The 14,097-nt window shown below is 43.8% G+C and overlaps 1 protein-coding gene across 1 annotated transcript in view; it reads left to right on the top strand.

The window, feature by feature from the left end:
* HS6ST2 (heparan sulfate 6-O-sulfotransferase 2) overlaps nt 1-13,155 on the top strand; it is a 361,092-nt gene extending 347,937 nt beyond the window's left edge. Inside the window, exon 3 of the mRNA XM_061136317.1 lies at nt 10,021-13,155. Within this exon, the coding sequence (XP_060992300.1) occupies nt 10,021-10,918 (898 nt within the window). The 3' untranslated portion in view covers nt 10,919-13,155. The remainder of the gene's footprint in view (nt 1-10,020) is intronic.
* Nucleotides 13,156-14,097: the final 942 nt, after the last annotated feature.

Below are 14,097 nucleotides of genomic sequence, written 5' to 3'. Positions count from 1 at the left end.
TAAGTCACCCAAGAAAAGCAGTTAAAATGGCAATCCTAGGGCTTGGGGGATCCAATCCCATTGGAGGGGATTGCCTTTGAATCAATTAACTATACTTGTGTTTCATCTACGCTCACATATTAATGTTTGATCTATAAGCCATCCTCCTTGCCTTGACCTAGTCATTTACATGCAGTGGGAGGTTCCGTGCAGTTGGTTTCAACATCATCAACCACGGAAGGGGACCAGACCTTCAGCATTAATAACTCAATGTCATGTAGAGGCCCACCCCGAAGTCTACTTAGGACCACCAACCACAGTTCTTATTTCTGTACCACTAATCATTACTCCATGAACAAGGCGTGCAAAAGCTGGACTTTAAAATACAGAACTAAGCTACAGGTATGACAAAATGTTCAGTCCTATTGATTTGGGCGAAGAATTTGTTTCCTTTCTTAAATTAACTTTTTATTGATCGCTCCTATGACCTTAACTTGTACAGTTTTAGTGGTCTCCTTCCACAAAAAAAAATGGCTTTTATATTTATTTCCCCTTTGAGTGGTGCAAGAAGAAACTTATTGTGGCCTTTCTTGAACCAGTGACCTTAAAGGAAAGTTAAACGTTTACAGCATAATCTTCATAAATTTGCTCAGGCCAAGTTCTCTGGGCTTTCCCTGGACAGCAGTGGGCTTCCTTAGGTTTATTTTGTCATGCTTTTGTCTCTTGGGGTCACTTATCCACACTCTGGGGACACCCGGGATCTCTGAGGGACTTTTGATGTCTGAAGCCACATGCCTAGGACAGTGGTTCTCAAGCACACACGTGCATCAGAATTTCCCACACAGTGTCCAGCTCTTTGAGACCTCATGGACTATATAGTCTGTGGAATTCTCCAGGACAAAAATACTGGAGTGGGTAGCCTTTCCCTCCTCCAGGGGATCTTCCTGACCCAGGGATCAAACCCAGGTCTCCCACATTGCAGGTGGATTCTTTACCAGCTGAGCCACAAGGGAAGCCCAAGAATACTGGAGTGGGTAGACTATCACTTTTCCAGCAGATCTTCCCAACCCAGGGAATCAAACCGGGGTCTCCTGTGTTGCAGGTGGATTCTTTACCTGCTGGATTCCTGGGAAGCCCAGGAAGGTAACAGGGAATTTCCCAGAGGGCTTGCTAAAACAGATTGCTGGGCTCCAGCCCCTGCATTTCTGCTTCAGTGGTTTGACCCAAGAATGTGCATTTCTAACAATTTATGAAGTGATGCTGATGCTGCTGATTCCAGGCCATGATATGAGAACCACATCCTTAGCTTGTTCATAGAAGTCCTGGGTTTGTGTCCCAGCAGTAGGATGGGGAGAATACATGTTCTACAGTCAAAGAGAACCTGGTTCATATCTGAGCAATCCTATTTAACTGATGCTGAAGCTGAAGCTTCAATACTTTGGCCATCTGATGCGAAGAGCCGACTCATTAGAAAAGACCCTGATGCTGGGAAAGATTGAGGGCAGGAGAAGAAGGAGGTGACAGAGGATGAGATGGTTGCATGTCATCACTCACTCAATGGACATGAGTTTGAGCAAACTCCAGGAGATAGTGAAGGACAGGGAAGCCTGGCGTGTTGTCACCCCTGGGGTTGCAAAGAGTCTGACATGACTCAGCGGCTCAACAAGAACAGCAGCTTAACTTGTGGCGAGGCACTGGGTCAAATCACATTCTCTGTTCGTCTCAGCTTCTTCATCATCAGAATGGGAATAACAATATCTGACTCCCAGTATTGTTGGGAGTTGATGTGTAAGTAAGTTAATGTGTAAGTGTGAAAGTGAAAGTGTTAGTCCTCAGTCGTGTCCAACTTTTTGCAACCCCCTGGACTGTACCTCACCAGGCGCCTCTGTCCATGGGATTCTCCAAGCAAGAATACCAGAGTGGGTTGCCATGCCCTCCTCCAGGGGATCTTCCTGACCCAGGGATCGAACCTCGGCCTCCTGCATTGCAGGCAGATTCTTTACTACCTGAACCACAGGTTTAAGTGCCAGGCACAAATGCCCCCAGCTCCTTGCTGTGCAACTAGTTGGCATAAGGAAATGCCCTCTCTTTGCAGCCAAAAACCTCCCCCTTTTTAAGGATTACTGGTCTGTTCTAGGCATGGTTTATTATACCATCCAAGGTAATCAACAGACACAAAGACAGGAACTACTAAAAATATATGCCTTCAGCCCAGGAATATCCCTTGCAGTTAGATTGATTCCCAAGAACTACTGGCCATTTGTGACTTGCAGGCAAATCTTTGCTGCTGAGGCCTTGATTTCTTTACCTCTAAAGTGAAGACATTGATTTAGATGATTTACCATCTCAAAGTTTCTTCTTGCTCTGCCAAGTCTCAAAATCTATGACTTAGAACTTGGGTACTTATTTCAGGATAGTTTGTTTGAATGAACATGAAAACCGGTTCTCATTTTTATCCATTTCAGTTCAGCCGCTTAGTTGTGCCTGACTCTTTGGGACCCCATGGACTGCAGCACGCCAGGCCTCCCTGTCCATCCCTAACTCTCGGAGTCCACCCAAACCCATGTCCATTGAGTCGGTGAAGCCATCCAACCATCTCTTCCTCTGTCGTCCCCTTCTCCTCTCGCCTTCAATCTTTCCCAGCATCAGGGTCTTTTCCAATGAGTCAGTTCTTCGCATCAGATGGCCAAAATATTGGAGTTTCAGCTTCAGCACCAGTCCTTCCAATGAATATTCAGGACTGATCTTTTTTAGGATGGACTGGTGGGATCTCCTTGCAGTCCAAGGGACTCTCAAGAGTCTTCTCCAACACCACAGTTCAAAAGCATCAATTCTTCAGTGCTCAGCTTTCTTTATAGTCCAACTCTCATGCCCGTACATGACTACTGGAGAAACCATAGCCTTGACTAGACGGACCTTTGTTGACAAAGTAATGTCTCTGCTTTTTAATATGCTGTCTAGGTTGGTCATAACTTTTTTCCAAGGAGCAAATGTCTTTTAATTTCATGGCTGTAGTCACCACCTACAGTGATTTGGGATCCCCCCAAAATAAAGTCTGTCACTGTATCCATTTACATACTCTTAATATCCTTAAACTTCCCACCCTTCTTTAAAATTGGACTACTACACAGAAAGTCAGGGACAAGTGCTAAATGTAACTAGATACCCTTCATAGCTAGAGCCCCTTAAAATGTTCCTGCACAGGTGTAAAATGGTAGTTCTGTTATTTAATACTGACATCTAGTGGCTTTTCTGTATCAAAGACAACGATAGGCATTTCCTGTGAGCTCACCTTAAGCTCTGCTGTTTCTGCTGCAGACATCCAATTAACAGTCTTTTACTAATCACTTATTTTATGTCAAACATTATTCCAAGCCCGGGGTGGGGGGCTTATGTTAATAAATGCTGCATGGTCCCTACTCTTCTAGAGCTCATAGTCCAATGGGGGAGGCAGACAAATCACTAGACAATCACAGCCCATTGTGCTGAGTGTTACAGTGGGAGAATACCAGCAGAGTTGAAACAGGGGAATACCAGGGTAGGTAACTCTGCCCCGGAAGGTCAAGGAAAGGTTCGTGGAGGAGGCAATCTTTGAGTTTAGTCTTGGAGGTTTCCAGGTGATCTACAAAAGACAGATTGGAGCCATTCCAAACAGTAGGCACTCCATATACAAAGGGAAAAGACCTGTAGGATCTTTGCCAGGAACCAATGTAGAACATTAAAATTACTTTTGCATACTTGGAACATAGTATATAGAGCAGGGTTTGTCAGCCTGGCACTGTTGATAATTAGTCACTAGCCTGCATTGTAGGATGTTTAGAAGCATTCCTAGACTCAACTCACTAGATGTCGGTAGCACCTGCTCCCCAGTTGTGGCAACCAAAATGTCTCCAGGTATTTCCAAATGTCCTAGGGTCAGGGAATGGAAGCTGGGAGGGTTCGAATTACTCATGGTTGAGAAAGACTAGTGTCGAGGGAGCTTAATAGAGATCAGACTGAAGAGAAAGAAAGGTGGTTGTCAGGTGCCAGCCACAAGGCTGTGGGTCACATGTGGAGAGCTGGCACTTCATGTCACAATTGATAGGGAGCCATTAAGAGGTCTTAACTAGGGAGTGGTAGGTCAGATGTGTGTCACATGGGAGTGTGGAATGGATGTCAGTGCGGGGACAGGGAGGTGGGCCAGGATGCTGATACAGTGATCAGGTAGAAAAGTGATGAGGGTCTGACCCCAGGCAGTGGTAGAAAGGATGGATTTGGGAGCAAATAAGAACTAGAGACTGTTACACAGGGTGAACTAAGTTCAGAAAGAGAAAGACAAATATCATATATTAACCCATATATGTGGAATCTAGGAAACTGGCATAGATGCAGTTATTTGCAAAGCAGAAATAGAGACGCAGATGGGGAGAACAAATGTATGGATACCAAGCGGGCAAGGGCAGGTGGGATGAACTGGGAGATTGGGATTGGCCTAATACACTACCATGTCTAAAACAGAGAACTAAAGAGAACCTACTGTATACCCCAGGGAACTCTACTCAGGGCTCTGTGATAACCTAAATGGGAAGGAAATTTAAAAAGGTGGGGGGGGGAATATGTGTATACATATAGCTGATTCACTTTACTGTATAGGAGAAACTAACATAACACTATAAAGCAACTACACTCTAATAAAAGTTTTTAAAAAAAAAAGAACTAGAATCAGTAGGACTCGGGGAAAATTCAGACATTGAAGGTAAGCGGGAGAGAGGAGTCAAAGATGGCCCCCGGATTTCTTGCCTGGGACACTCTTCCTTTGGTTGCTGTTGTTTCCACATTTATTTACCAATGCCAAGCAAAAGTTGGCCTGGACTTGCAGAGGATGGCAAATGTTTCACTGTGTCCTGCCTGTCAAGGCACCATGGTCGCACAGAGGCACCAAACAAGGGTCTTTAAATCAACATGGCTAACTGAGGGGAGTCACGACACAAAAGATGTGACACCTGGTCATCCTAATGAAGTGACATGTTTGGTCGCAAGGTATTTCTGTCCAATCCCTACTAACTGAAACAGGCTGAGTGTGATTTTTCTGTGGCTGAGATTGGCTCACTCGTTTAAAATTAAATCACAGCATTCAGCAGCACCCTTTGGGTTTATCGACCTGAAGGGGAGATTTCCAGCAGCTACCAGAGACCTGCTCTCACCTGCATCTTCTTCTGTTTTGATCAATGCCTGGATGCAGGCATTGCCAGAAGACAAGAAGATGATATGGTGAAGATATCAGGGGATATAATCAAACTCCAGATGCGTTTTGACAGCCTTAGACTTTCTCTACCAAGGAGAAATTAAACAGGGCCACAGACAAACCGTATCTGTTCAGGACAAAGCAGATTGGGTTTTCAAATGACCTGCCTGTGAAACAATGAAAGAAGGTAGTTGATGGTGTGTCAGGGGTGTGCTACAATCTGCCAAAAGGGCTGATGTGATATGAGGCCACATTAAGAGAAACGGTGTCAAGAGTGAGGGTGGTGATAAACTGCCCTACTTGTTCCTTGTCAGACTGTGCCTAGAGGGTACATTCCAATCAAGTGGAATGTGTTCAGAGGCAAACAAAACCATATTGAGAGGACCTGAAGCAGTGGAGAGAATAGTTGAAAACTAGATTTAACATAAAGAAGAGAAGCCACGGGGTTTCTGAAATGCTGTCTTCCAACACCTGAAGCCACACATGTGGAATTAACAGATGCTCCCTAAGTAAGTCCTCAAGGTCTGCAGCTATCACGTTTTGCTGACAACTCCACATCTTAAGCCCAGATCACTCTTTGAGGCTTTATCTGTCCATTCAGTCAGAGACCTGGGAGGCCTCCTTACCCCTCTTCCTCCCTCTCCCCTACATTCATTTTGCCCCTAAGTCTTGTTACTTCAACCCTGCCTCCAAATGCCTCCCTAGTCTGCCCTCTCTTCTTCTGTCTTCTTTTCTACAGTAATGTCAACTCACTTCCCCAGTTCCACCACACACCATACACAGTGATCTTTCTAAAACACAGGCTCCATTGTGTTACTCCCCTGCCTAAAACCCTCTCAAGACCTCTCTGTTGCCTTCATAAATCTAAATTCTTTTTTTCTGGCTGTACCTAACAACTTGAGGGATCTTAGTTCCCTGACCAGGGATTGAACCCGGGCCCTAGGCCGTGATAGTGCTGAGTCCTAACCACTGGACGGCCAGGAAATCCCAGAAGTCTCAATTCTTGAATGTGGCATCTGAGGCCTTCCACGACCCTGTCCATGGCTACCTCTCCATCCTCCATTCCTGCCACTGACCAGTAACTCCCAGTAAGAGGTTTCCTGTGCTCTTCCTCTGTACACAGCAGGCCAGTTTTTGTCTCTGCCTTTGCTCATTCTAACCTTTCTGTGTCATATTCCATTTCGCTCTTCTTGCCTCATCTAGTTCTTCCTTGTTTTTCAAAATAAAGCTACAGAAACCCTTCTACTATTAGGCTTGGCTGAGAATCACTGCAAGGCGTTTTCATGGTGCCTCATGCCTGTTCCAGTCATTAATAGCACATGAGATAGGGATGCTCCCCTCTGGGCCCTGTGACTTATCTGTGGCCACCTCCAGGGCCTCTTCCTGAATCAACCCTGAATATTCACTGGAAGGACTGATGCTGAAGCTGAAGTTCCAATACTTTGGCCACCTGATGCAAAGAGTTGACTCATTAGAAAAGACCCTGATGCTGGGAAAGATGGAAGGCAGGAGCAGAAGGGGGAGACAGAGGACAAGATGGTTGGATGGCATCACTGACTCAATGCACATGAGTTTGAGCAAGCTCCAGGAGATGGTGAGGGACAGGGAATCCTAGCATGCCACAGTCCATGGGGTCACAAAGAGTCAGACACGACTTAGCAACTGAACACCGATAATCAGGCCCTTTTCCAGTGCCAGTCACACAGGTGCTGGAGCAGACCTGAGCACAGAAGACTGCCACCTGTGTTTCTGTGCCCCTTCGCCTCTCCACTCACTGCGCCATTGGCTTGGGCTCTCACATCCTCAGTTGCTCTGGGTGTGGCGGGGTCTTCTCTGACATTTCCCTGACAACCCCTCACTTAGGATAATGAACATCCTCAATCCTTAGCCCAGTGAAACCTTCCAGGTGTTATCTGCACCTGCCTTTCTACCTCCAACACACTATGCCATTTGGGAGGCCACTGGACATTCCTGGAGATGCACCTTAAGCTGATTTTCCTTTTCACCCAAGGATCATTTTCCGAGCATCATCAAGTGTTTCTAGTTGGGGCAGTCTGGCACCCTGGACCTATTTTCCCTGGAAGAAGAGGGCTGCTAGCAATCCCTGACTCTCCAGAGCTATTGGCATCTAAGTGAATGGTAGCTGTCATTACCAGCATATGGATGTGCACACGTGTAGACGCCTCTAATTTCTCTGCTGCTCTGATAATCCTACAGTGCAGAGACCCCGAGGCTGCCCACCTTGGACGGCCCTCCTTTCATAAAGGCATGAGGAGAGACCTTCAGCTTGGAGGAGGGACACACCTGTAACATGAGAGGCTCTGTCAATATCCGCCTGCCTCCTCTGTCTCTCCACGTGGGGATGGTGCTTACAAAACACTGGTTCAGACACTAACCCTGGTGGTTATGATCTATCTGCTCTGAAGGACAAGGGAGAGTTTTTAGGGAGCAGAGCCACAGTCATGCACAAGGGGTGCACTCTAGAATTTACCAGAAGATGTCACTGTTGGCTTAAATCAGTAAAACAAATGTGGGCTGGAGGACTGTCAACTGAGCATGAAGGTGACTCCATCATGGAGCTTTTAAACACCCATTTATAATGCATGCCTGGAAAAGCTGGTTGAAAGACTAATCCAAGTGTGTCACTGGTCTTCATAAATTTCTTTTTTCTCCAAATAATCAGACTAATTGCCATGAAGCTGTGGCCTCAGGCCTAGCATGAAGGCTTAATAAATCTACCAAAGGAGTGAGTGAATGAATGAATACCAAAGCAAGGAATAGAAGTTCGGAGCCCATGGGAACAACAGTCACCTTTGTTGGTCAAGGCTACTGGGGAAGAAAAGCTGCTAGTTGTTAGCAGTGGGTCTTTACAGAAATGAATTTGAGTGGCCGCAGCCAGGCAAGAGTGAGGCCAGTCAATGTGGGTTTGCCACCCCTCCAGCCTCACTCCAGGATGCTTCTCTTGTGTCCCATGCTTGTTCACTCCACAATATCATAGAAGGTGATATTTTAAATTTTTTATGGTTTTTGCCAGTCACTTAGATTCTCCAGAGTTTTTAATATGATGAGGCATGACCTTCCCAGTTCCCAACTCTCTCCTTCTTCTTCCCTGGGATAGTTCATTAAAGAAGTAATGAAAGGAGTTACTGGGATTCTGTTTTCTGTCTAGTACAACACTGAAAAGGATGAGATGAGAGCTAAAGAAGAATATGTAGATTTCTTGTCACAGAACACCTACTTTAAACAGAAATACAAACAAAAAATTGTGATTCAGTATCAAAAATATTTTAGCAAAGGTTAACTGTGGAAGTGTCACTGAAGAAGAGATGATGACTGGCAGCAGGAGTGGGATACATTTTCTCAGAGGAGAGATCATACTTGGACTGGAAATTGCAGGATGCCTAGAATTTTCCAGTTAAAGAAGGAAGGTTATGCCAGGCAGAGGGAACACCATGAATAGAAGAGAAGCACACAGGATATAGATCCCAGGGTGCCTGCATTGCTCAGAGCCCAAAACTTGGGAGGAATGTTTGTTCAGAGGACATCAGCCAGCAGACCTAGCCAGTCGGGTGCTTGACTTGGTTCTATCTGGCTCCTCATTCCTGGGTGCAGAAGCAGCATCCCTCAGGTGGGATGAATAAACTTCAGAAAAGCTACAAGCCATTCGCCAGGTTTCCCTTGAAGAAACTAATGTTAATATTCAGTGTTTATTGTCATCTTCCTTCCACAATAAGCCCATCCATGACCTCACCCTTTATCCACTGAACCTGAGTGGAAACTCATTTCTTAATTAAAGTACAGCTGCAAAGTTGTTTTTCCCTTGATCACATCATAAGCCAGGATGCTTCTGCTGTGTGTGTGTGAGTGTGAGTGAGTGTGAGTGCACCTGCTCTGTATGGGTGTGTGTGGGTGTGCGGTTTAAATGTTTACTAGTCTGCTATGCCAGCAAAGAACTCTTACAGTTTGCAGCTTTAAAGTGAAGACAGTAAAAATAAATGAATAAATAAATAAAGTGAAGACAGTAACACAGCAAAGCCTCCACACATGCTGACATCCGGGTGTCCTTTCAGTGGGTAAAGAAAAAGGGTATTTTGGAACTGATAGAGTTAACTTGCCTCTGCTGGGAATATCAGCACGTGAGTGAAGGCTGAAACCGAAGTAGTAACTTATATATATGCCATTGGCAGCTCCCATGTCTATTTCAGTCGGTGACTAACCACAATGTTTATTTCTGGAGGCTCCGGGCTGCACTGCTATCTTCACATTCCACTGCCATCACGTAGGAGCCATGATGTTATGACAGCAGCCAGAATCAAAAGCATCATATCAGACACTCTTTCAACAAGGTTTTGTTCATAAGATATCCTGATTAGACTGGATATTAGAAGAATGCTTTTGTGAGAAAGATTAGACCTTGAGTACTTGTCAACCTCATATCACTTCAGTAAAATCATTCATTTCCATTGAGTCTCCATTTCATGATCAGTTAATGGGAGTTTGGGAGTGGGGAGTGTGAAATAAATGAGGTCATTGGGAGGACACTGTCACTAGTTGGAGAGAGAGAAACAGGGGGAAGGAGGAAGGGGGAGCGGCCTTTCTGCCCGATATATATGCTTTAAAAAGGAGCTCTCTGGAGAGGCTAGTGGGACTCACAGAGGGGACAAGAGCACAGTCCACAGGACAGCTGCCATCAGATTGCCATCATTTTACTTTGGCCTCGCTTCCTGACCAGTGAACATCACATATGCCATGCCCCTCCCCGACTCCACCTATGTCAGCCACAGCCCTGACCACTGGCCTTTGTGCTTTGTCCATAGGAACTTCCACTACATCACCATCCTCCGCGACCCAGTGTCGCGGTACCTGAGTGAGTGGAGGCATGTCCAGAGAGGGGCAACATGGAAGGCGTCCCTCCACGTCTGTGACGGCAGGCCCCCAACTTCTGAAGAGCTGCCCAGCTGCTACACTGGAGACGACTGGTCTGGCTGCCCCCTGAAAGAGTTCATGGACTGTCCCTATAACCTAGCCAACAACCGCCAGGTGCGCATGCTGTCCGACCTCACACTCGTTGGCTGCTACAACCTGTCGGTCATGCCCGAAAAGCAGAGGAACAAGGTCCTCCTGGAAAGTGCCAAATCGAATCTGAAGCACATGGCGTTCTTCGGCCTCACCGAGTTTCAGCGGAAGACCCAGTATCTGTTTGAGAAAACCTTCAACATGAACTTTATTTCTCCCTTTACCCAGTATAACACCACTAGGGCCTCTAGCGTAGAAATCAATGAGGAACTCCAAAAACGTATTGAGGGACTGAATTTTCTGGATATGGAATTGTACAGCTACGCAAAAGATCTCTTTTTGCAAAGGTATCAGTTTATGAGGCAGAAGGAGCATCAGGAAGCTAGACGGAAGCGTCAGGAACAACGCAAATTTCTGAAGGGAAGGTTCCTTCAGACCCATTACCAGACCCAGAGTCAGGGCCAGAACCCGAATCCCAGTCAGAATCCGAGTCAGAACCCAAACCTGAATGCTAGTCAGAGTGGGACTCAGAATCTGTTTCAGAATCTGATTCAGAATCTGACTCAGAGCTCGGGTCAGAATCCAAACCCAAAGGAGAACCAGGAAAGCCAGAAGCAGAATCCAGGCCAAGAGCAGAGCGATGGCAACACCAGCAATGGCACCCATGACTATATAGGCAGCGTAGAGAAATGGCGCTAAGTGGCTCCCAAAGGCTTTCACACACTTCTCCCAAAGCGCCAGTCAAAATAGGGCAGATCCTCAAACATAAGAGCGTCCAAACACATCCTGCTTCCTAAAGTTTGGAAGTTCAAAAAAGTTAAGATGTCGCCTTTACAGTTGCCTTTCAATTCAGTGTTCTACTGTGCGTGGGTAAAACAAATTTCAATATGTAATTAAATTGCCTTTTTTTTTTTTGGCTTGTTGGAGTATTTATAAAATCCAAAAGCCAAACCAGACTCACCAGAAATTGCTGTTTAGATATTTTAAGAAGTTCTTAAATTAGTCATAGGAACAAAATGGAAACATAAAATGTGGCCATTTAACTTATGCCTAAGAAATGGACTTTACATTATTCATGATACACTGTCGAAACCCAATCTTGGAAGCAAACATTTTTTCCAGGGGTAAGCATGAATATAACATAAAACAAACTAAACACGAAACTTCATTTTCTTCTGATTATAACCAAGAATCTATTTAAATAAAATAAGAACTGATGGTAGAGTTTACCAAACTGTAGAAAATAGAAAACTTCTCTCCCAAACATGGGTAGTTTTATGTAAAAATATTGGCTTTTGAGTAGAAAGGGACTCATCTTGTTATTTGAGATGTTTAAAATTTTAAACTTTTTCTACCTTCTGCTATTTAAAGGTTTTAAACAGGGTGTATCTCATATTAAACCAAACACTTTTTCCAAATGGAGTACCAATGTAAAGATCTAATTTCCAGACGATTTCTGGGCACTGTAATTTCAACAATTCTGGAATCCTTTTGGCGCTGCTTCTCATTCATTTTAAAGCTTCTCCGAGTTGTGCTCATTCCAAACTAAACCGTTTTAGAATCTTTCTTCATCATCTAAATGGTGTGTTGCTGAATTTATTGTGATATATAATCCTGGATTAAAGTCAGGACTTTCTTTCTATTGAATTGTCTTATCAATGTTTGTGTAGTGAGATCCTTATCAAGAAACTCTTGAACAGGATAGCGTGTCTTAAAATATTGCTGAAGTTAGTATTCTATTCTTGATCAGATAGAATTGAGCCTGAATGTGAATGAATCATTATTTACTTTTTGTACATTTTTATTGTAATGTTTCCAGTTGGGCTGGCTCTTTCTAGCCCATTAGTTCTTTTTCATGTTGACAGAGTGTAGACAATTACAAGAGAAAAACAAGGTTGGAATAAGCACTAGGATAGCCAACGTTATTCAGGAACACCAAAAGCTTTACCTCGATACTTTGGGTGAGCCGTGTACCAGGTTTAGTTTTGAGAAAACAAAAGGCAAAAGAATTCTGCAGTGAGGTTAAACATCAGAAACATGGGTGGAAGAAAGTGATTTTGTATTGGAAGTCTGTGCAAAAATACTTTCAGGGTATCAAGTTTGAATTTCAGGGGGCAAAAAGAAGTATATAACCCACTGTGCTAGCAAGCATCCTGATTCTGGGCAGCTTCCATATTACGGGTTTTGCTGTCCTTTCGTAAGGACTTAAACTAAGCCTCTGGCTGTAAATCCGAAAGGCAACTGGAAGTGGCAGTTATGTTTTCATGAGGGACATGCTTAGAAATGTGACCATAAAGTCACGTCTTGTACAATCTGCCCATTTGCATGATCTAGCTTCATCTGTAATAATAAGGCCACAAACTGGACAAGAAGCTGAGTACTTGGGTTAAAAAGTGTTTTTGACTCTGCGCTTGTATCAGTAGATCTAAATTTTGTTTTGCCTGACAGTATCACAGTCCTGGGAATCTGAGAACTGGAAAACTGAAAGGAAAAAAATTTTCAAAATCCAAAATACCTTAACGTCAAACTGTTTTAGAGTGAAACTATTTTGTGTACTTTGTGTTTTTAAACTAATGATTCTGTAGATCACTGTGGTATTTCAATTTCGTTTTGTTTTAATGGATGATGTTTGCTTTTAAAGCTGATAGGTAATGTTGGAAAGCAGGATGAAGCCCGAGCCAGTGGAAAAGCTTGTTACAGAAAAAAAATATTTTGTGTTATTGCTGTGGTGTGCATGGTTTGCAGAGATTAAGTGCATTTTCTCTGTCTATACTGATTTACTGTATATAGGGGATGTTATAAATATACATTTTGGTCATCATCATGTAAATCCCATGACTTCAACTGTAAACATCTGTCCAGTGATGTAGCTTTACAAACCATTTACTGATTTTGTGTAATTTAACAATAGATATGAAATAAAGTTTAAATTACGGACGCTGAGTTATTTCGTGATTTCAAAGTTTGCAGCCACTAGACATCATGACATCACAGAGAGAATTCTCTTTTTTCAAGGAGTTTCTTATTTTCCTTTTGGCCACCAGATATGGAGATGAGATGAGCCACTCTAATGTAGCATGTGCCAATGACCTTAATCTTGGGTGCTTCCCTCTGAGGGTCCAGAGTGTGTTCTCTCTCTCTTTTTTTTTTTTTTTACTAGTTTAAATGATTTTATTATTCATAGTAAAAGTGTGCTCAAAATGTTAATCCTTGTCATTTGAAAGGTTACAGTTGCAATAAAAATTCCTATATTTCTGGTAGTTCACTGATTGAATATTGAGAAGTCACAACAAATAACTGACAGATAGCAAGTGTGCATAATTTCTTTCTTTCTTTACTTTTTGTCTCCTTTTAGTGCTGCTGTGGTTCAAGGAAGTATTTTGCTCAAGTGTATGACAATATTGGCCATTTCTGAATATGTGAAAATATAATTTTTAAAGCCAGTTATTGTCTATTATTTGATTCATTAAAGCTTCTGCTCAGCTTTCATATCAGTTCAGTTCAGTTCAGCTGCCCAGTCATGTCTGACTCTTTGCTACCCCATGGACTGCACCACACCAGGCTTCTCTGTCCATCACCAACTCCTGAAGCTTGCTCAAACTCATGTCCATTGAGTTGGTGATGCTATCCAACCATTTCATCCTCTGTCATCCCCTTCTCTCTTTTTTTTTTTCATTTATTTTTATTAGTTGGAGGCTAATTACTTTACAATATTGTAGTGGTTTTTGCCATACACTGACATGAATCAGCCATGGATTTACATGTATTCCCCATCCCGATCCCCCCTCCCGCCTCCCGCCCCATCCCATCCCTCTGGGTCTTCCCAGTGCACCAGCCCTGAGCACTTGTCTCATGCATCCAGCCTGGGCTGGTGATCT

This window comes from Dama dama, chromosome X (assembly GCF_033118175.1).
Source record: "Dama dama isolate Ldn47 chromosome X, ASM3311817v1, whole genome shotgun sequence".
Classification (NCBI taxonomy): Eukaryota; Metazoa; Chordata; class Mammalia; order Artiodactyla; family Cervidae; genus Dama; species Dama dama.
The sequence above is the reverse complement of the archived record's forward strand: the minus strand, read 5'-3'. Positions and strand labels throughout refer to the sequence as shown.